The sequence below is a fragment of the Sceloporus undulatus genome, chromosome 3, assembly GCF_019175285.1.
Source record: "Sceloporus undulatus isolate JIND9_A2432 ecotype Alabama chromosome 3, SceUnd_v1.1, whole genome shotgun sequence".
In the NCBI taxonomy this organism is placed as follows: Eukaryota; Metazoa; Chordata; class Lepidosauria; order Squamata; family Phrynosomatidae; genus Sceloporus; species Sceloporus undulatus.
Genome location: NC_056524.1, coordinates 124,210,805 through 124,235,011, shown reverse-complemented (window position 1 = coordinate 124,235,011; position 24,207 = coordinate 124,210,805). Strand labels below are relative to the sequence as shown.

Sequence of the window (24,207 nt, the reverse complement as noted above, 5' to 3'; positions counted from 1 at the left end):
ACAACTAAGGAGTTTAACGCACAGCTAAAAAAATCTGGCTTAATTGCTCAGCTTGAATTCTTTTCAGGGATGCAGCCAGATATTATCAAATCTATTTTGCTGCTGATGGTGCTGCCTGCCTAAATCCCAGCTAGAATCCAAGCCCAGCTGGCCAATTTGCATAGTCAGGAAGCTCCAACTTTGCAAATTGACCAGCTGAGTGCGGCTGGGAGCTGGGATTTAGGCAGGTTTTAGGCAGGAGGTGACATCGACAGCAAAATGCATCTGATAATATCTGGCTGCATCCTGGAAGAGGATTCAAACCGGGCAAGGTAAGCCAGGCTTCTTAGCTGTGTGCCAGACTCCTAAATTTTACTTGTACACTGGTTATGGGAAAACATTCTTCATTGTACATGAGGGCACCAGGCTAATTTACAACAGGTCATATGGCATACACATTACTGTGTCCAAAACAGGACAGGTAACCAGTGATGAGGACTGTCTCCTTGCAGAAGATGTAGGGCAATATATCCTTACAGAAGATCTCTAAACCAAGTGACAAGAAAGACTAAGCAGGAAAGTCTGGTACTTGTGAATACTTATTTAACAATAATGCAAAAATGTGCTAAACTCATTAATTGCATATGTTTACTACAACAATACCATTTAAATATCCAGTGGAATGATAAAACCAAATGGTTTTATTATTCCATTGGTTCTTTAAATTGTATTATTCTATTATTGAAGTAAACATATGCACTTTATGAATTTAGCAGACATGATTGTCCTGCCACTGAAGACATTTACCTCATTCTGCCTTATGTGAGCCTGACCAGCAGAACTAGTTTTTCCTTCCCTTTCTCCAGACCAAACTGGGTAAACACAAGGGCCAAATCTGAATGAGTGACACAACTTCAGAAAAAAGGGTAGAGCTATCAGTAGAGCTTAATATTGGATGGCTTTTAAAACTATCGAGGAAAAATGAAATTGCACAACCATGATGCATTTTAAGAGCATGTCTTGGAATTATTTTCTTTGATAACTAGAGTAATGTTGTTCATGTATATCAATGTCCTTCTCCCAAATGAATAACACTAGGCACACACTGAACATGCAAACCCATTAACAGTTTATAATGACACTTGCTTTGTCCAATAAGTCCCCAGATATTATTAGGTTCAAAAGAAGTTCCTCTTTTGGATGACAACACTGAGAATCCTCCAGCCAGCATGATCATGCTGGCTAGGCAATTCTGGGAGTTATAATCAATCTTTCACAAGCTTTGACCAGAATTTATGCAATTCCAAAAAACTATCTTATTTACTTTATTTTATCTTTCACTTAGGCCCGGTACAAACGTGCGCTTTGTGGTGCCCTGGGCCCGATTGTAGGGTTTGGAAGCACACACCAAGTGCATGCTCCTGAACCCTAGTACGTGCCGGTAGCACCATTATGCCGGCATCCTGTCCACATGGGGGCCGCCATGATGACAACGCATTGCAGCATCTGGATGTCACTTCCAGGAAGTGGCATCATGGTGGCACCCTTTCCCCTTTACGGCGCTGCAAAAAAGAAGCGATTCTAGGCAGCTTCTTTTTGGTGGCGAATTGGTGCTGCAGCATGTGGCTTCTGCAGCACTGACTGGGACAAAGACGGGCGGCATACTGGAATATCTTGAAAAAAGAATCATTCAGGCATCATTCTGCAAGTTCTAGTAAAAAAATAAAATAAAAATCCCCCAAGCCTTCAAGATGTCTATTCTTTTACTAGGTAATCTCCAGTACTGCCTATGATAGCAAATGACCTCACAGTCTCAAGAGATTCTTATTCAGAAGCCGCTTCCTGATCTCATGCTGTCATTCCTAATTTTCAATTCAGAAAGGAGAGCTATAGTGACCTTCTTGTTCTGGATGGTTTCTTTATAAACATGGAGTCTTCATTCACTTTTTTTAAAATGCTGACCTAGCAACATTTAGACAATAAATCAAAATCTTGCAGCAATGGGTAGATTGCAGTCCAAACCAGCAGGCCTTTGCAATTTTTATACCAAGTAGTAATATATTGGCTCCAGGGGAACCAGATGAGAAATTCTGAGAAAGGCTGTGTTGCTTTTGAAATTATTGCACAAATCCGATGAGAGATACACAGGCAAATCTTGCAGGCAAATAGCACACAACAGAAGATGAGAAATATCTGGCAGCTACTACAAACCTTATACCTTTCATATTAATATAAGCTGGCTTTTTAGTAAATGTTAGGAGATGTGGCTTGCCATTGGAAAGTATTTCATTTATCACATGGGTGGGGAAAACTTAGTCCATGTGCCACTTCACTCTCTTTTTGTTGCAGATCAACCTGTCAGGACATACCCAAAGTCTCCATCGTTGTTGTTGTTGTTGTTGTGGTTATGTACCTTCAAGTTGCTTCTAACTTATGATGACCCTAAGGTGGTGAACTTTTGATGAGGTTTTCTTGGCAAGATTTGTGCAGAGAAGGTTTGCCGTTGCCTTCCCCTGAGGCTTAGAGCATGTGATTTGCCCAAGGTCACCCAGTGGGTTCATGACTGAGCCGGGAATTGAACCTTGGTCTTCAGAGTCACAGTCTGACTCTCAAACCACTACGCCATACTTCAGGACACATTTTGTACGTTTGGTTCAAGTCACATTGAGTTCAGGACAACTTTGCCTAGACTCCTAGACTTTTTTCAGTAATGTCCTGCCAATGGTGTGCTCAGTATTATAAAACTTTGGATATTTCTACCATTAGTTCCTCCTATAACAAGCCCACACATGTGACATGCAATGTTTTCATAATTTGTTAGCATACCACAGCCTTCAAGCATAAAATGGATGCATGAGTACAGTTTTGCCCAACTTGCTTTTAAAATATTAGAAATGATCTTTGAGAGACTTAACAAGTCATCTCATTTGTCTCCTCCCTCTTTTCTCATCCTCAGGGTGATGGCGAGGAATCTTGAGGCAAGAGTACTGTTTTTAAAAAATTATATATGTATTTTCCCCTTAATTTGTTAGACTCCTTTCTTTGTAATTTTAATATCATATTCTGCAGTGATGATTGATACTTAAGGTACAGTGCTTAATGACCTCATCAGGGACGTAACACCACACTTATAGCACCACCAGAGCCATCGTAAGGAGACATTCTTAGATCTTCATCTTCAGGGGTAGCTGTGCTGGCCTTACAGCAAAATAAAACTAAAGGGCTTGTCTACATGGGTCAAATGACCCAGTTTTCTCCTATCCTCATGTCACAAAGGCCCGATTTGACTGTGTACTATCTTCATGCGTAAAGGCGAGTTCCACAGTGAATTTGGGCAATCTCTCCTTTGATCTACTTTTTTTTCTAATTAATTTTTTTATTGAATTTTGACAATAAAACACATAAAGTCTGTAGAACAATCACAAGAACAACAACAACAATTAACTACAAGGGTCAAGGGTATGTATCTGATGAATAGTTATTCTGCAGCAGAATCAAAAAGCTAGTTCTGAGCAAGAGCCAGAGAGTCTGGCTTTTCAAGGTGTAGAGTGTCCATCTACTTTTAAAAAACTTATATTTTGCTCTGAGTCTTCCCCCCCAAATCTTGAGCCTTCTGGAGTAATGCTGGGCAGCTATTTACATGTCCCACTGTGCTACCTGCTGCCACAGATTGAGATCAGAATGAAGTGCCAAGCCGCATGATTGACATTGGGCACTTCATTTTCAACTTTAAAGGAAGTGACTTGTGCTAGCGCATGGCACAGTGGGATGCATGTGTGAATAGCCACGAGTTGTCACTCCGGTAATGAGGGGAATTTGGGCCAGCTTTGGGGCCAGAATACACTGGGCTATTCCTGGAGTATTCTGGCCAGTGTAGTGTAGACCCACCCCAAAATCCAATGGAATTATACCTTTCTTTGTCTTGGCTCCCACATGGCCAAGAAAGGTATGGCCTCTACTTACATGAGATTGTTCCAAAACAAAAGAACTACAGCTTAGACAACATCTATACAAAATGTAGGTCTGTAACATCAACACTGTCACAAACATAATTCCTCCTATATGATTTTTTAAAACATTTTTTAATGAAGAAACAGGAGCAACTTCAAAAGCTTGCAATAAATGTTTTGTGCATTTTGTCTGGACAATAAAGCTACCAGTCTTTTGAAGGATTTTGGATTTTATTTTATTCTTACATTTTGGTAACGAAATCTCAGGGCCTGGGGCAGTCCTAACCTGGCAAACCTACTTGCATCTTTTCAAAATATCCACACAGTTGGCAGTTTTCTTTTGTTTGCTGCTATCCAGCAGTAGACCTGTTCTGATTATTTCATTTCTTTGGAAGTCTCACAAAGTCCAGGTAGACTGGTGAATTTTGAGGTGAGAATGATGTCTCAGATGTCTGAAAAGCTCAGACGCTAGCCTGCGGCATATCCAGAGACCTCAGGCCTAGAAGCCTCTTCCTTCACTGAGGGTCTATTCCAGAGTGAGATCATGTCGAGAAAGAAGCCTGCTCAATGAAAAGGTAGATTGATTTCTTACGCTACATGAGACAGTGATTTACCTGAGGTTAAAAATTGACTACAGCTGCTCAAAGTAACAAACCAATCTACCCCCTTTTTTTACTTGTAGGAGTGCTGATCTGTGGGATAGGAGTGAAAAATTAATATTTAGCAGCAAACCTACAGCTGTGCTTCATTATTTTCCTTTAAATATACAAGGAAAGACACAGGCACCATTTTTCCATTTGATAATTTGCCACTTTCCTACTTGCCCTCTAATAATGATCACACAGCTATCCTGTTCAGAGAGAATTTCTGCAAGGAAGAAATGACAATATCTGCAGGGAAGCTACAAACTTTAGCAAATTGAGGCTGAGTTTAAGTCATCTTTACTTTTTTTGGCAAACTATATATTTTGAAACATACATAACAGGGCTGGGTTAAGATCTTCACTCAGCCATAAGGGTCACTGGGTGATCTTGGGCCAGCCACTGTCTCTAAGCCTAGGCTCCCTATAGGGTTTCTGAGAGGAGAAAAAATGAAGACGAGGGCCATGTATGTTGTTTTTCACTCCTCTGAGCAAAGAAGAAACATCAGTGTTAACAGCACCTTTAAAAAAATATTAAGGCACAGATCCACAACTGACTGCTCCAGTGCCTTGTGTGGTTTATTGTTAGCAAATCTTCTTCTCCTTGCTATTTATTTAATTTAATTTGATTTTATATTTATATGCCATCTTTCTCCTGGAGTAAAACCCAAAGCAGCTCACAGATAAAACTGGTAAAAAACTTACCAATATAATTTTAAAAAGACCAATTAAAATGTTTTTATTTTAGCAGTGTAGAATTATGTTAAAAATACAAAAGTTAAAAACATAAATAAATACAGCGAGCATCCCAATAAAGGGCCTCCCTGAGAGTGACCACACATTAAAAGTCTGTTTGAACAAAAACATCTTTGCCTGCTAGCAAAAGGAAAGCTGGGAGGGGGCCAGTCTGGCCTCCCATGGAAGGGCATTCCAGAGGGTAGTAGTCACCACTAAGAAGCCTCTCTCTTGTGTCCTTACCAAGCAGGCCTGTGATGATGACAGGACCAAGAGAAAGCCTTTCCCTGATGATTTTAAAGCTCTGGCAGGTTTTTATGGGGCGATAACAGCAGATTATCACACTACCTTTCTTCCCAGGAACACCTGTTTTTAAAAAAGTTTCAGAAGTTTCAGCCCACACTGAGGCTGGGGAGAAAGTGCAATAATCTCCACAGTCTTTCAAATAGTCTGGACCCAAGCCATATAGGGCTTTATAGGTCGTGACCAGCACACTGAATTGTGTTGAGAAATGTACTGGTAGCCAGTGAAGGTGATTTAACAAGGGGGTTATATGCTCCCTATAACTGGTCCAGCACTCTGACAGCACATCTGGTTACTGCTGAAACCTGGGCATCCAAGCACAGACTTGAGTCGAGGAAAACACCAAAGCTGCAAGTCTGACATTTCATGGGGAATATAATCCCATCTAGCACAGGTGGAGTCCCTATTCCATGCTCTGCCTTACAAGTGACCAGGAACACCTCTGTCTTGTTTGATTTATGTTTTAATTTGTTTGCCCTCATCCAGTCCATTACTGACAACAGACAATGTTCAGTATAGAAACAGCTTCTTTGGAATCGGATGGGGCTGTGAGACAGAGTTGCATGCCATCAGCATACTAGTGACGTTGAACCCCAAAACTCTGTATGACCTCTCTTAGCAGTTTCATGTAGCTATTAAATAGCAAGGGGGGCAACATAGAACTCCGAGGGACCCCACAGGCCAATGGCCAGGGGATCAAACAGGAGTTCCCCAGTACCATGTTCTGAGTTCGTCCCTCCAGTTAAGACCAGCTCACCAGTCCCATCCCAGAGAGGCAGCCCAGAGGTCTATCAGGGTCAATGGTACTGAAAGCTGCTAAGGGGTCCAGCAGAACCAACAGGGACACACTTCCCCTGCCCAGTTCCCTATATAGGTCATCCCCAAGGTGATCAAAGCTATCTGCATCCTACAACCAGATCTGAACCAGATTGAAATGGATCTAGATAAGTGATCACCAAACTGTGCCCTTTAAGGGATTTGGGACTTCAGCTCCCAGAATTCCAAACTATTGGCCAACGTGGCTGAAGCTTCTGGGAGCCGAAGTCCAAAATCCCTTAAATGGTACAGTTTGGGGATCAATGATCTAGATGATCAGTTTCATTCAGAAACTTCTGGAGCTAGGAGGCCACCGCATACTCCAGACCCTTGCCCCAAAACAAATGTTGGAGACTGGCTGATAATTATAAAATGAGCCATCACTTCAAAGGCAAGAAGTATGTGGAAAGAGTAGTAGCTGTAATTTTTGGAACTGTTGACAATTCACTAAAGGAAAGAATGATTGTCTATACACTCTTCTCACAATCTTCCCATAAAATTAAAAAACATGAACAGCTTTGATAAATCTGTATAGCCAATTGCATACCCTCCAATATGTCACAGATGAAAACCAGAACACATGCTGTGGAGCAATGTGGTCAAGCTGTGGCCACGTATCAAGAGGGTAAAGGTACTCCTGAGAAAGAACATATAAAGCTATTATTTTATATGTTATAAGCAGCAGAAACTTGGAATTAATGTGCTGAGTTCAGGAAAGCCTGAAATGTGTGTGTGTGTATTCCAAATCAATAAATACAAAAATTTCTGTGTAATTTGTGTGAGTATGCACAGCATGATTAACAATAAATATAATATCTAAATTATCATTGTAAAATTAAAATGCCTCCCTGCATGGGAGAAGAAGAAGGAGAGAGAAAATTAGAGCTTTGAAAAGGCTTGGACTATAGTTCCCATAATCACACCCCCAGCTACAGGAGCTGTAGTTCAAACTGATCCTAGGTTGTCTTCTTCACTGTACCCTCCTCATAAACTATACTAATCTACTTCCCCCTTCATTGTGTGATATTTTCTGTTTTAGGTTTGGCAAATTTGAATCCAAGAGTTTTGCAAAAACAACAGAAACACAATTTCAACATCTCATTGGCAAGAAGCACTTCCTATGTTGCTTACTGGACCTTTCCAATTTGAAGATGCACAGGGTCTGCTGCACCCCTGCTTTTTAACTGCACTGAAGCAACAAAGCAATAAAACAATAAAATTTTCAGAACATCACATCTCAAATGGAAGTTCCCACCCATTTACTTCATTTGAAAATGAACCATCTGAAAATTATCACACCTGGGTGATCGTGTGGCAAATTTCCTGGCTTGACAACAATTTTAAAGGGGCTGAGAAACTGAAAATGTGTATGTTTTAGAAAACTGCAATGAATAATTGCCCCATCTTTAACTGTAACTATACCAGCAATTACTCTTAAAATGATAATCAGAAGACGTTATCTTCAGAAAATCACTCTGAGGAAAGTCACATGAGGAGATAGAAGGAAGCTATAGTGGGAGTTACTTATCCCCTCCTCCTTGTATGTTAGTTACACCAAGACTGGGAATGCCTGAATATGGGTTAAGTGAGTTGAGAAGTGCAATCAGCCCTCTGTATCCACAGATTTTTAAACCATGGATTCAAGCATCCGCAGCTTGAAAATATTTTAAAAATATACAAATCTCAGAAAACAAACCTTATTTTGCCATTTCATATAAGGGACACAATTTTACTATGCCATTGTATTTAATGGGACTTCAGCAACCAGGAATTTTGGTTTCTCTGGAGGGTCCTGGAACCAAACCCCGGTGGATACCAAGGGCCTATTGCACATTTTGGACATCCGCACTCATAACTACTTTAGGAAAGAGCCGTTGGTCTATGGTAAAGTGCATGCTTTGCATTTAGAAGATCCCAGGTTCAATCCACAGCATTTCCAAGTAGGCATAAGAAACCAGGACAGCCTTGGCATTTGACAGAATATGGCAACTGCCATATTGAATAGTAGCAATGAGGTACTGGAGCTTTGGGTGTCCAGCTACTTGCCTTAAAACCTCTAAGCAATATTGCTTCACTCATGTGTGATTGGCAACACCATCCCTTTAGTGATGTCCAAGTACAATTCTCTGTACACTGCATGGGAAGGTATCATCTTGTCTTTTACCTCAGGCACCAAAAGGCATTGGACTCATCCAGATGGAAAAGATTCTGTCTGAGGTCTTGGATACCTGCTGCCAATCAGTAGAGATAAGACCGAAGATGCATCTAAACTGTAGAAATGATGCAGTTTGACACCACTTTAGGTGCTGTAGCACCATCCTATGGAATCCTGGGTTTTGCAGTTTTTCAAGGTTTTTAGCCTTCTCTACCAAAGAATGCTAGAAGTGCCTCACAAAGCTACAAATCCCAGGATCCTTCAGGACGGTGCCATGGCAGTTAAAGGGGTCTCGAGCTGCATTGTTTCTACAGGACAGATGCAGTCTGTGTTAGATGGATCAGTGCACTCACTCAGCATAAAGCTATTTTCTGTCCCCTTCTCCCTGCTTGTCATTTGATGAGCCAAGTCAAATATAAGAATCTACTTCCCTGTGTAGTATGAATTCTACAGAACACAGTTGTTGTGCCAACACAGTAGTCCTTCCCCTCACAACAAGAAAAGCAAAGAACTCCTTGACAAACCATCACCCAGAAATAATCAGAACAGTGTAGCTGAAAACAAGTGCAGGTACCTGAAGAGGAATTGGTGGTGGTCCTAAATGATGATGTATGAAAGAGAGGCAAGGAAATTTGATTTCCCTCCCTCTTGCTCGCTCCAGATTTGACTGACCCAATAAAACTGAGTGGAGCAGAAAAATTGGTTTGACTAAGTAAACATGACGTGAAAGTCATAAAAGGACCTGTGCTTACAATATGAAACATCACAATGCTATAAATATGTTGTCTAAAGCAAAATGACATTTAGATGACAGCAATAAACACATTTTCTTCATTATCCTGTCTGCCTGCCTTGCTGCCCATTTCATATATGCCAATATAGTCCTCAGGCCTAGAGATTTTGATGCCCCATTGGTCCTTGGTGAAATGCAGTTTGCTAGTAGAGTATGTGCTGACTCATTCAGAAAACACAAAATTATTTTTCTCTCTTCCCAAAACATACTTTCTTTTAAAAGTTAAGCTTCTGTATGGAGAAAAGATGTCACCTAGCTAAAGATAAGCATTTTAAATTTGATTTCAAAGGGTGAGCTATTCTGTTCTAGGAGAAAGGCTGGATATAAATCAAAGAAAGAAATGGGAAGATATATAGGAAAAACAAATAGGAAGATGTAAACATATGCTGAACCCTTTTATTTAAATTGCTGAGATTTTATAGATTTAATCCAAGTGGTAGTGTGTCCCCAAAGCATCTAGATAGTGTCTCTTGAACAAAAATAGATACATTGGGCCTGTAGGTATGTCTGCTCCACAGCTTGGGAAAGTTCCTTTTTTGGACCACTATTCCCAGGGTCTCCCATCCAGCATGGCAACACTGGCTGGGGGGCTCTGGAGATGGTAGTCTCCAAAATGGAACCTTCCCAAGCTTTAGTCTGTTGCAGACCAATGTGTCACAGAAAATACCACAAAGGACCATTGATAACTTGCCACTTGATAATGATTAAAACTACATGTCCTCGTTTCTTGAGCCAGTGGCTGTAACCTTGAAATCACATGAAGAAACTTGTTGCCTATGTACGCCCAGCCTTTAATACTATAGCTATAGAAGACACCATCATTATTTTTAAGACATCATTGTCCTTAAGCTAGCAAAGTATGCTGACATAAAAGCATAATTTGCATACAAAAATATACTTATTCATCCTCCATGTTTTATTTATGATGAGCTGTTAGCTTTCAGTCAAGTGAAACCCTTTGTCTTTCTTCACAGTTTTCTATCAAAGGCACTTAAGAGTTCAGCTTGCTCTGTATGGAACTGCAGTTGGCCTTAAGGTTCAAATTCATAGTTACAGAGATTATCTTGGATCCAGCTTTGTCACTTGCAGGGCTTCCAGTTATGTACACATTTAGTGAAAAGGCTGGGATCAGAGGGCTCAGGGTTATAATAGATAAGGATGCTGTAGTCAGAGACATCACATGTTCCTCCAAAATCTCTAAGCAATGGCCCTCACACATTCAGCTCAGTGTCTAATCTTTCATTTTCGATAAGACACCATGTCAATTTCTCCACTTCATGCTTTACTTATTTGTTTGCTTTAGCATATTTTTGTTTTGCATTTTTGAATTAAATTGATTTGAATTGTACCATCAATGTGGGCAAGTTGATTTGCAAGAAAACCATAAAAATGTTAAGATATGACAATTCAAAAGAAAATGAAACTACTTATAGAACTCATAGAATACACTGAAATACAACAGAGAGAGACCTTCTAAAATTGAATGGCTAATAATGAAAAGTTTGGTAGGACAGTATAATTTTTCTCCAGTTGTCTAAAGGACATCAAGGAAGATGCCAACCTGACTTTCTTGGGAAGGGAATGTTGCTCAGAAACAGCTAAACGAACCACCCTGTCTCATGTCCCCAACACCCTTATCTCTCAGAGAAGATGGATATATAACAGGGACTGGCATCCTATAAACAAGTCATGCAGAAATATGTCCAGTGTATATGTGTGTAACAAACTTTCTGGGTCATTGTGGAGATAGGAATACTCTATCTGTCACATGAAATGACCCAAATCCCTTCTAAATTAGACTTTTCCACACTGCCTATCCCAATATGTCCATACAGTGGTCAATGGAGAGCAGGAGATAGGATTTGGCAACGTCTCTGTAACCAGATGTCTGATAATGCCATCAATCTTTAGGACCTCTGAAGGACCCTTGGGAGGTCCCACAAGATGCCTTCACTGTTGTGCATCTAGATATAGGGACATTGCCAAGTGCTTCTCAGACATCTCTCCACTCTCCATCAGCTGCTATATGGCTCTGTTGAGAGTGGGCAAAATTAAAAAGGTGGGTTTACAAGGAGAAGAGATAGGAGACAGGAGATGTGGTGTAGTTCTGCCTGCAGAACCTCTATGCTGCATCTCTGTGATGCAGGATCATGGTCTAAGATGATGAATATAACCTCTGGAAAATCCTCCAGATACTTCAGAAACTAGCTGGGGGGAAACAGGAAGCCAATGAAGTTCTTTGAAAGCTGGGTTGATGTGGTCTATAAAAGACACAGCAAAGAAAAAATCTGGCTACTGTGTTTTACACGAGCTGTAGCTGCTGATGCCTTTTCAAGGGTAGCTCTTTCTGGGAGAAAGGCAGCATATAGTGTAATACAATACAATACAATACAAATAAGTGGGATCTATTCCCAGTCTTGAAGTTACTTGTCTGCTAGTCAACAGGATCTCTGTCTTGTCTGGACTAAACCTCAGTTTATTTACCAGCATTTCCTATCCTCTTGGCATCCAGAGAACAATCAAGTCAGACTCTTTGAATCAAGTGAAATGGAGCAGAACTGTATACTATCAGCATTTAAGGACCCAGCTCTTGAATCGTGGGGCTTCATATAAATGGTAAAAAGTATGGGAGACACAATATATCCAACTGGAACCATGTAGGCCAAAGGCCAACTGGCCAACCAGTAGTTCTCCATGACCACTTAGTGGGACCTTGCAGTCATTTAGAACAGAGTGCCAGCAGAAATATAGCATAATCAATCATTAATAATGCAGCAGCAATATGAAATACAGTTATTTCTGTAGACAGATATTTAGTCGAAGCCTGTATAATGTCTGACTGCATAGAAAATACTGTTTTGTTATGTCCCAGTGAGAAGGACCAGGCCCAAAGAGAGAGAGAGAAAACAGTTGAATGAACACCTGTCTACCCCCACTCTTCCCCCTCCAGTTTTTGGGAACTTGACACTGACAGTGCAGTTCCTTGTCACTGGCATTGGTGGTGGCATTGTTGGGAATGGGGCAGGAGTAAGTGCCAGACCAGTCAGGACAAATAAAATACAGCAGCTCTGTTGGCGTGAATGAGTGGGGGAAGAAGGGGTTTCTTGCTCACAACCAGAGTTTGGAAAGTTACTTTTGGATCACAACTCCCAGAATCCCCCAACCAGCATGGATTCTGGGAATTGTGGACAAAAAAAGGTAACTTGTTGAAATTGAGATTCAATATCAACTTCATGCACACTATTTTTTCATTCCCCAGTCATAGTTTGCTTGAAAGTTCTCTGAGGAGATCGCGCGTCTCGAGAGATTCCGGCATGGGTAAGCGTTCCCCATGTGTTCTCACTGGCGAGCTGGAACGTGTGAGAACCAGAAGCTAGTTTACGCACGGCGAACGCCGCCGTTGCCGCCGGGCGGTCCAAATGTGTTCCCAATGTGTTCCAGGGCGGCCCGTTCTGGGAAACGGTTACCTTCCCAGCACTGGCCTCCCTGGGTGGAACCCCATCTCCCTCCCCTTCCAGTGGCGCACCCACGCATTGCGGTCACCCATTTGGAACGCCCTCAGTGCCTAGGGCGACACTCGCCCGTGCGTTCCGCGAGTCCTAGTGTGCGCGCTTCTAAAACTAGCGGGCGACTTTTTGTTTCCTCCCGTTCCCGGGCCCGTGAGAACACATTGGGGAACGCTTTTACCCTAGTGCGGTAATCTCCTTGGAGCAAATAAATCCCTTTAGTTTCACTACTTTGCTTCCCTCCCCTCAAAGCTCTAGTAGTGTCCATAGAAGTCCATAAAAGTACCATATTTCCATTACGAGCAAAAGAAAAATGTATTAAAGGCTATATGTTTGACTTGGGAAATCACTCTTCATTTGCTGTAAACTGTCTTCCTGTTATGACTGTGTCTGTCAGAGGCAAAATCCTTTGCACCATGCCTCTGTTATGACTACTCAAGCAGTGCATCTATTAAAACAAAAAAGCTGAAAATGACTTGGGAGAACTAATATCAAGAGACTAGCTGAACAGGGGGTTTTCCATTTGCAACTCTGGCCCTCTTTGTCTCCAGTAAACTCTGAAGAAAAAGACATCCAATTTCACTTATCATATATAACCAAGTTCTCAAGAGACTTCTTGGAATGATTTGACATAAACTACAACATTGTCAGATGAGATCTGCATTCTCAACTGAGTGAGAATTTCCAGCAGTATTCTCTGTTTTCATTCTGTTAGCAGGAAATCACAGCCTCCATTTTTGCAAGTATGGAATCAGTCTAAATGAAAGCATAAATGTAAAAGATCTCCTGTAATATACATGTGCTAACTTAACAGTGAGTCCAGATGTATAAAAAACACGTATACATGGTATAACACATCCTCCAACATTTTATAGATGAAAATGGGGACACAGATGGCCAAGCAACATCAGAAGTATGGTCAAGATGACAGAAGTTACTAATCAGGAAGAACACATAAACTAGGAGAAGCTTCTGCAGTTTGCTTTTGCCTAAGCCTAGTGAGAAGGGCAAGATTTTGTCCCATCCTCTCCCTTCTGCTGAGTTTATTGAATGCAAACTACTTTTGCCTTTTCAACTCAGTATGCAGTATTTCAAGTAAGTCAAGGTCAAAGCAGAAAAGTGGGACATTTTAACAGCAGCGGGAAAAGTGGGGCAACAAAGGATTAATTGAAGCTGCCCCTGCCAAATCAGGACAGTTGGAGGATATGGGAACTGCCTGCCCTAGAGTTTACCACTTCACAATGCAGCTAAGATATTAACTGAGATCTTACATTGCTCATCACAGCACAGGGAACTCTGCTATGGCTTGCCACTCACCATACCCAGAACGCATGGATTTGCTGTAATAAACACTGAATGGCCATTCTGTGGCAGGTACAGAGTGGGAGAGGAATCAGTAGAATGATAACATCTTCTTAGAGATCTGCTGAGGTCTTGGGGAATGGTATCATCAATTTGCATTTCACTAGTGAGCATATCTAGATACTTTTTAAACTGGCACATGTTTGCTGCCACTCATTCATGGGGCTGTCACAGCAAATAATATGTCCTCTCCTTATGCCCATGGCAATCAGTCCAGATGATGCAAGGCCAATCCCCAGTTCTGGTGTGAGCTGTCCAAATGATGTATGGCTAGTTCAGCACTGAACTCAAGATATACCATTACTAGAATGGATTTTAAAAAACAACCATTTGCTCCAGCTCTTCTAGGAAAATCTGGAGCCCTTCGAAGCGAAGCTGGGTGGCTTTTTACATGTCTCACTGTGCCAGTCACTTCCAGTACCACTGGCAGAAGTTGATCCCTCTGAGGTCAGAATGTAATCAATGCTGGGCACCTTGTTCCTGACTTCAGAGGGAGCAATTTGCACTGGTGGTGGCAGGCTGTCTATTGGGATATGTATGCAAACAACCACTCAGGAGTGCCCCAGGTAATGGGAGAACACTGGGCCAGTTTCAAGGCTGTTGCCAGACTAGTCTAGTCCATGTGAAATTGGCCCAGGTCTAATGAATCCTTTTTAATAATTGTTGTCCATCACCAGAGACAAAGCTGAAGATGCTGAGCTGAAATGGCATGTCTAAAAGTGATCAGGTTTTCTGTTGTGATTTCATTCGAAACATCTTCCAGTTTATGCAAAGGTATAAGCTTAGCATCTGGGTGAAATGAAAATACTGATATGTCAAAATCATAGTGGTTTGGTTTTTGGGTTTTTTGTTTGTTTTTTGCTTTGAACTTGTTCTTTTTTGGCATGGAAGTGTTATTGATAGCATTTGAGTCTTGCATTATTATTATTATTATTATTATTATTTTACATAATCTGTATTTCTATCTAGCTACAGCTGCATAGATGATTTCTGGAAAAGACTGTCCCTTTTATTTTGGTGTCAGAGTTATTACATATTATTTGAATTCATTAAAATATTTATTTCTTCTCTTTTATGCTGTGCAGACACTTAAAACATAAAACATATACTTAAAGCATACTTCCTGACTCAGATATTCTGTACACCTGTAGGCTTAAGTTACTATGTTGAAGGAAAAGGCTTCACTTCTATTTTTAGTGCCAACTAGGCAGCATGGCGTACTGGTTTGAGTGTTGGACTATAACTTTGGAGACCAGGGTTCAATTTCCTACTTGGCTATAAAACCACTGGGTGGCCTTGGGCAAGACACACATTCTCAGCCTTAGGGGAAGGCAATTGCAAACCTACTCTGAACGAATCTTGCTAAGAAAACCCCATGATAGGGTTGCATTAGAGTCACCGTATGTTGGAAACAACATGAAGGCTCACAACTCACACATAAAGTAGACCCACTGATTTGCAATTCGCATGCAATAATCTCCTAAAATGCATCCTGCTAAATCATAATTTCAAAAGTTCCCTTGCAAGCAGCCAATTCAGACTGTGACTAGAGGAGTGTAGTGTAGGAGAGGAAAAGTATGAAAAGAAAGAGGGAGGAGAAGATGGGAGAGTGGAAAAGGATGGCCTTGTTCACTTGGCTCTGATCCAATTTATGGCTGAGTTCAACAAGTGGACCCTTGACAAATTAGCCCTGAGGGAACATGATCCTCAATCCCTGAGCTAAGTGGAGATCATCAAGGAACATATCTGTCATAGTATATTATGACCACATTTTGTGGATTCAGTGTTTTAATTGTTTTAGATGGTTCTAGAGTGTTTCAACCAGACAACCCATGTTATTGAGTGATAGACAAACAAATATAAATGCTGGTATGAAGGAGCAATTAAATGGGCATACATACTGGATAAAAGCACAAATCCTATTGCTTAAAGAAAAAAGAACATTGATAATTTTGCTGTAGTTTTTGCGACATATTCTACAACTGTCTCAGTTCAGCTGGGACAGTCCAAATTAATCCCCCATCACTCCACTTTTTCATCTGCTTTTAAAATTGCCAGCTTCTCTATTATGCTTCCACTCTGTGCTCAGCTTACTTCAATTGCTGCATACTGAGTTCAAAGCTGAAAAGTATTTTGCATTCAGTTAACTGAATGGGAGAGGAGAGGAGGGGGTGAAACCTTGCCCTTCCCTGTATGTAGATCCATGCAAAAACAAACTGCTGTAGCCTCTCCTAGCTTATGTGTTCTTCACAAATAACTTTTGCCATCTTGACCATATTCTGATGTTGCTTGGCCATATGTTTTCATCTGTGAAATGCTAGAGAGTATGTTAGGGTGATGTATTCCAAAGGGAATTAACCAATGTTACTTTTTAAAATGTCTGCCATTGTGATCAGTTGTATGTATCCAACTGTATGCCTTTGGATTTTACTGAACCTTGCCTCCCTTCAACTGCTATATACCATCCACTCCCAAAATGTGAAATTGTGTTCCTGGGTCTTTCTCAAATAGCCCCTACTTAAATTACATTGAAAGTTATACATGCTTACTCAGAAGCACGTCCGACTAAACCTGGTGGTTTACATTCCTGTTACAGACTGGCAACCTTAAGCCCTTTTAAATTCATTTATAGTGCAATCCTAGGCATTTCAGGCCAGAAGCAAATCCTATAATTAAAGAGCTGAATCGGGAGGGGGAAAAACCCTGCTAATGTCTTAAAATGCTAGGCCTTGGTACTTGGTAATAGAAAACATCATGATTTACAAGACAGGAGAAAAAATCCGGTAAGGAATAGAATTCTGGACAAATTGTCTTCTTTCAGATGTGATAAACTACACCTTTGTCTATGAAAGCTTTATTGCACAGTAAACATGTTATTCATGAGTACATAAATAGCCCTGATGTATTCGACTAAAGGTCCATTCATCACGGCTATTTTGTTTAGCCACATTCTGTTTCCTTCAGTCACCAATCAGATACCACTGGGAAGACTGAAGAATCATCCCCCTGTCTTTTCATACTTGCTCTCCCATTCTTCTGCCGGAATCAATAATCATCAAACAGCGTGTCAGGAGCATGCTAGTTTTCTGTGAGACAACTGCTCATGTGATGTACGTACTGTGAAGAAGTAAGTAGATTATTGAAAGAATTAAAGGTGCCATGTGCTCAAAGAACTATCCTGCAGAAGAAGTTTCCTGCTACAACGGTCCAGTTTTCTGTTTTTGCCATTTACCATTCCTACCCCAGGAAGCTGCCTAATACAGCTCAGCATTTCTGTATTACTCCTGATTCACTGGAGGACAATCCAGAGCAGACGCATACCCTCCAACATTTCAGAGGTGAAAGACGGACCATGTGTGGCCTAGAAACATCAGTGTGTGGTCAAGATGGTAAACATTATTGAAGGAGAACATACAAACTAGAAGAGGCTGCGGCAGTTTGTCTTTGCCTGAGCTTACTGGAAAGGACCAGGTTTCACCCTCTTCTCTCCTCTTAACTGAGTGCAAACTACTTTTGCACTTTGAGCTCAGTTTGCAGCAACTGAAGTAAGCTGAGGTGGAAAATAAGAAAGTGGAAGGAGAGAAAATACAGGATATTTTAAAAGCAGATAAAAAAGTGAGATATTGTTGTTATTGTTGTTGTTGTGTGCCTTCACCTTATTTCCAACTTATGATAACCCAAGAGCAAACTTATCATGAGATTTTCTTGCCAAGATTTGTTCAGAGGAGGTTTGCCTTTGTTTTTCTCTGAGGCTCGGAGAGTGTGACTTGCTGAATGTCACCCAATGGGTTTCCATGGCTGGGCAGGGATTCAAACCCTAGTCTCCAGAGTCATAGTCCAGTGCTCAAACCATCTGGTTGAGTGGGATGACAGAGAAGTAATTCAGGCGGTCCTTGCCAAATTGGAGGGACAGTTGAAGCAGATGCTTCTTGACTGAATAGAGGCTGCAGGAAGAGTTAGGACGGTAGTATTCTTAGGAAGCAGATAGCAGGAGACAGCCTGAAGGGAGCTGTGCTTTGCCTACATCTGCTCTGAAAGGATATCTTTACTGTTATGAAACTGAGGTGTCCTTCACCTTTCAATAGTATTCTTCAAATTTCAGAAATCCAAGAAACACTGCTTTACACCCATAAAACCACACAGGGTGATACAAAATGATGAGATGAACTTGAGTCACCCATTCTAATTATTAGGCTTTCTTAAAATTAGAAAGGAAATTGTTTTGCATTAGAGCAAAGGGAACGTTACATAGATGTTACTTGATGCTGTTTAAACAACAAAGTCAGAAACAGGTAAATGGATATGAAAGTCAAGAGTAAGAATACCAGAGCTTACAGCATGTTGCATTGTCCTCCAGATAGTCCTCTGGGAAGCAAAAGGGAAAGGGAGGGAAAAAGAAGAGAAAAAGAGAATTCAAGACAAAGTGTTAGGCTGTATCTGGATATGGTTTATCTTGTAAATAGGCAGTAGCCCTGTTTGCTTGTTGCAGAAAAACAACACAAAACCTTTAAACTCTTCTCAATATGAACATTTTTTAAAAATTGGCATAAGCTACTGAAGATACATAAGTTTTTGTGGACTTCAGCCTGCTTCCTCAGACACTGAAGATTTGGGATGGAGTTCAGAAAAGTTTACATCAAATTAAACTGGTTCCTTTTTAAAGTGCTCCCAATTCTGTGTTGCTTTTAAATATGTATGACTGAATTTTACATAATTGTATTTACCTGTTATACTGTTACCAAACATCAATTTAAAACATTGAAGCATGAAATATATAAACTATATTAAACTATTAAAAAGATGCAGTGTTAGTTTATAGAAGGCAAACAAATGTACAGAAGGTAAGGTACTGATATCAGCAAACCACTGTAAATAGGGTTTATTAAATTATAGATGCTTTGGCTGACAATATATAACTTTCAAATTAGTCCCATGCAACCTATGTACTACTTTTAACTTTATAATAATTTATTTTTAGGTTTATGCTTTTACTTTTCTCTACAGTTAATCCTTGAAAAATTCAAAAGGCCAACTCCTAGAAATGTAATAAGAGTATTCACAAACATTCTGTCCCTTTCCCATTTAAAGATGTGTAATTTTAAGCCTTTTGCAAACTTCTGATAAATTAAGTTTTTTAAAAACTTTTTTTTCCTACAGAAAGAGGGCAGATTTTTAGAATAACAGAGTCAAGCACTCTTGCTCAAGATGCTGGAAACAAATTTAGAACTAAATGCATGACGATTGAGTCATACAGGAGATGCAAAAGGAGATTTGAAATTCAGAGTTGAATCATCACTGTATCTGAACGTTTTGTACCCCATGAACACCTCTCTCTCTCTCTCTCTCTCTCTCTCCCTCTCTCCTTTGGAAGAACTGTTTTCCAGGTGACATTTTGACAAAGACTGATGGTTTGATGATGGCAGAGATGTCTTTCACTTCATTCTAAACAGACTATGCCACCTTGTATTGAGTGTGTTATGATAAATCAATATAAAACAATTTGGCAGTATATTATCAGAGACCTCAAAGGTACTTTTCTTCCAAAGCCCTTGCATTTATTTTTGTCCCATTGTGGCTCAGTTGCAATCAATTTGTTATTTTCTTCTGTTTCATGCCATACCAAAAAAAAAAAAAAAAAAAAAAAAAAGGGGGGGGGAGAAAAAAGTTCTTACTGATCAGAAACCTTTTAGATTGTGCTATATTGCTAAGGATGAATTCCCACTTATTAGACATGTGATAATTGTATTTCTCCATTGAAGTGTAAAATTGCTACCTTGTCCATTACTCTGTTCCACTGCATTTTCCAGTAGCGATTATTTACAGCAATCTAGGATTCATCTGTCCTTGCTTCCAGATTGCTTCTTGGTCCATGTTAAGAAATTGGCTGAGATTCAAGATTAGCTACTCAGTTAAGCATACATAACTACTTAGTTAAGTACACCTAACTACTTAAGTATACAATTAGGTACTTATGTATACTTAATATAACTGTGATCATTAAGGAAAGATACAGGAATCGGGTTGGGTTGGTGCTAAGATGCTGCCCTGCATCTTGCCTTGAGATCACAGCTACGAATGCACAATCGCCCCTCTGCCATTAGTTCCTGTAGCTGATTCATATACATGGTCCTACATATTCACAATCATGGCAATAGTTTAGGGAATATGTAGTTCTTACCAGGTGCAGCCACTGTGAGTGATAAAGGTCTATTCTCTTGTCAATTGGGACCCAGCAGACTGACATTTCCATCCTTCTCCCGCTAGAATTATAGAACTGTAGAGTTGGAAGAGACCACGAGGGCCATCCAGTCCAACCCCCTGCTATGCAGGAAATCTCAATCAAAGCATCCCTGACAGATGGCCATCCAGCCTCTGCTTAAAGACCTCCAAATAAGGAGACTCCACTACACTCCGGGGGAGTTTGTTCCACTGTCAAACAGCCCTTATTGTCAGGAAGTTCCTCCGAATGTTGATGTGGAATTTCTCTGGCAATCTCTGGTGCAACAATCATAAGGAAGATCCTTGTTACAATTCTTCCTTTGTCTGAAAATCTCTGGCAGGAGGAGGGTGGAAACAATATTCTGTTGCATCCTGAAAATCGTTCGCAGTGGCTGCACATAATAATGCACAATTGGGGGACTTTGATGATGGCAAGTATTCCCTACTTTGTTGCCATGATCATGAATACATAGAGATCATGAATACGAATAAGCTACACATATCTGACTCAATGTTATGCATTCATCAGCAAATACTTTTTAAACACCAAAGTACCTTAGTGGGTATTTTACCATAGGAGGTCCTCATTTATGCACATCCATCCACAGAACGAATGTATGAATGAATGAGTGTGTGTGTGTATTCTTGATATATGGTCTCTCATTGCCTGCGCAAGCGCTCTCTCATGGAAAAAAATAGATTCCAAAGCGTGTTCAACAAGTGGGAATGACGGATACGAATTGCATCATTCTGGAGGGGAGGGACTAATGGCAGAGGGGCGTTTACTATCCCTTCTCAGTTTTTGGTAAATCCACCATCCCCCTGCCAAGCACTGCCTTTGTGCTTCTGGTGTGACCTATGGGTGCATGATTTATTTTTAATTGATAGAAGATTCGATTCATTGATTTTTTGCAACTACTTGCAATTATTCGGGCGGTAAGCCAGGCGATTGGGTTGATGGCAGCTCAGTGAGGCATGTAGTTGCAAAATGATGAATTGAATCTTCTATCAATTTTTAAAAAAATATATAGTTCCCAAGCCACACTGCCGCTTACGTCACTGATGATGAGCAGATGATTGACATGTATTTTGAAGTGGCACAAACTAGTGAGGATGACCATCATGCCAAAAAAAAAAAAGTGATTACAAGAGGATAATGAAAAGATCCGCTTTCATAGTGGGAATGATGGACCTTTGGGAATTGATTCACTGACACGGAGCGAAGGTGAATCACAAACCTGTTTAAATGTAAGTGAGAATGTGGCCTAGATGAGTTTAATAACGTACATGCTCCCAGGCAGATAAATATAGGATCACAGCCGAAAGTAGTTGACATCCAGAGCAAGGACCCTTTTGTATAGTCACAAATTTCTTGCCCACAGTCAGGAATTTCTTGCCCAGTGGAAAATCCCCATTACTGTTTCACTAACAGTGAAAGGCTCCAGATTTTTATGAATTCTCAACCACAGACTGAGTAGGACTGAATGAGAGTTATGGCTATTACGTAGATTTTAAAAAATACTATTAATGGTCGTTTTTTATTAACAGACCTAAATTAAAGTGATAGTCCCAAGCAGAGCAATTTACTGAATCAATGGAACTTACAAATTTTGAATTACAAAGTCCCAGTTGATTCAACAGCTTTGTCCTACTTTGGATTAAAAATTGGGTTTAGGCCATAGTAGTTTTTTTTTTTTTTAATTCAAAGGTGACAGATAAAGGCAGGATACAATCAACTGAAAGAAATGATTGTATCATGGCTTGTTCTGTCATGTTGAGCATTATTTGTTTAGAAAAGTGACAAAAAGGTTTACAAGTAAATGGAATAGGAACCCACAGTTATTCCACTTATCCTCTGTCTAGCCAGAGGGGGAAAATGGCAATATCCATTAGCTGTAGCATATGGCTACATGGGAAATACAGTTATTTGCTTACTGTTTCTGCAGAAAAGCAGAGTGAAATATAGGATTTGCCACAAGTTAATGAGACTGAACATAGGACAGATTGCCTTATTTATGCTGAGCTTTGCTCCCATCTTAGACAGCAAGGACTAGCCACTGGTAACAACTGCTGCAAATCCTTAGTACAGGCAGACACAAGTTGCTCTAAATGCTTTCTTTGTCTAAAATAACTGATTCTGGATTCAACTTGTTGGTAAGAAAATAGCTTTAACCCCAATTGTGGACCTGCTTTAAGAATTTATGCAGGGCATCTATCTGGCTGAAATACTCAAAGACTATGTTAGCCAAAATCCTATATAGGGGCTCTTGGTATCTACTGGGGTTTGGTTCCAGGAATCTCCTGTGGATACCAAAATTGATGAATATTCAAGTCCCATTAAGCAGAATGGCACATTAAGATGGTGTCCCTTGTATAAAATGGCAATTTATCTAATTTAAAGATATTCTCAAACTGTGGATGCTTGAATCCATGTATAAAACATCCATGGATATGGAGGACTGACTATATGATCTGTTACATTATATAACTATATGTATACCTAGCTACATTGCAGAGGTGCTAAGAAACCCCTTTACTGAACTGCAAAGATATGTAATGGGAAACCAAGAGTGCCCAATGCGCATTGGTTCAATGCATGTTGAGACTGATACGATATAGATCAGGAGTGATATGATGAACATCCCATTGTGCATTGGTCCCACTGCTTATCAGTCACTGCCTACTTTGCCAGCTTTGCCATGTAACATGGCAGGAGCCCTCTGCTGGATACAAATGTTACAGAACTGCCCAGTTGTAATCCCCACAGATATCCCCACTTGCAAAGATATAAGACCTGACAAGGATTCTGGCCAATGTATTTAGTTTGTACAAAAGCACTTTCTCATGTTTTACTACTGTCTGTCATTACTATAGAACAAGGAAAGGCAACTGGAATCCTGTTAGTTAGACTTATATAAAGTTATGTAACATAACAGGCCATATAGTTTTCCATTTACCATCTTTAAGGTTTATTAGGAAGTGCTCCTCAGAGAGATGTACTGTAAATGTTACGGATTCCAATTTTTCAGTTTTATTTGCAGATGTTAATAGGCCTGTAAATCCTTCAAAAATTCTATGTATTAGATATGTAGTATTAAACTCTTGTGCTAGATGTATATTTTGTCCTTGGTTTTGTCCCCAGTAAGTATTAAAAACACTAACCAACATACTTAATTAACTAAAATCCCATTTATTGAAATAGGCTTACCCTAAATCTCGGTCCAACTCAATGGCCTGGATCTAGTAGGGTTGAAGGGAAAAGGCAGAGGTTGACCATAAAGCCATATTAAGATAGATTCATACTGAAGAGAAAGTATCCTCATCAAATTTTAGAAGCTGTAAAATTATTAAGTTGGGAAATGAGAATGCTGCCAAAGCAGAATTCGGGATGGAGTGTAGGATTAAGGTGTGGAGGAAGAGAAGGAGAACAAGTTGTTATTAGGGTGCAGTTACTGCATGGGGGGAAAATCATCCCATCCTGATGGATTCATTCATGCTGCTTCTTCCATTAGGGTATATACCCAATAGGATCCTAGTTAGCTATTTCCAGTGGGATTCTCATTGCAGCAGTGTTGGGTAGAAAAGTCTAACTGCACAAAATTTTTTATCTAATTATTCTGTCCAGCTTAATTTTTTTAAAATGTCTAATATAAATTATGTGTTTTATAACATGTTATAAATTACTCAAGACATGTGTAAGACGTACCTTTGTGCTAGAATGCTTTGCTTATCATATTTGCAAAAGTTGT

General features: G+C 40.1%; 1 protein-coding gene across 2 annotated transcripts in view; it reads right to left on the bottom strand.

The window, feature by feature from the left end:
• The window catches only part of GPC6 (glypican 6), a 970,469-nt gene that overhangs the window by 61,427 nt on the left and 884,835 nt on the right, over positions 1-24,207 (bottom strand). The window contains exon 7 of one of the 2 annotated variants that reach the window (XM_042460070.1): positions 18,575-18,604. The exons of the other annotated variant lie outside the window; for it this stretch is intronic. Within the exon in view, the coding sequence (XP_042316004.1) occupies positions 18,575-18,604 (30 nt within the window). The remainder of the gene's footprint in view (positions 1-18,574; positions 18,605-24,207) is intronic. 2 annotated transcript variants of the gene reach the window in all.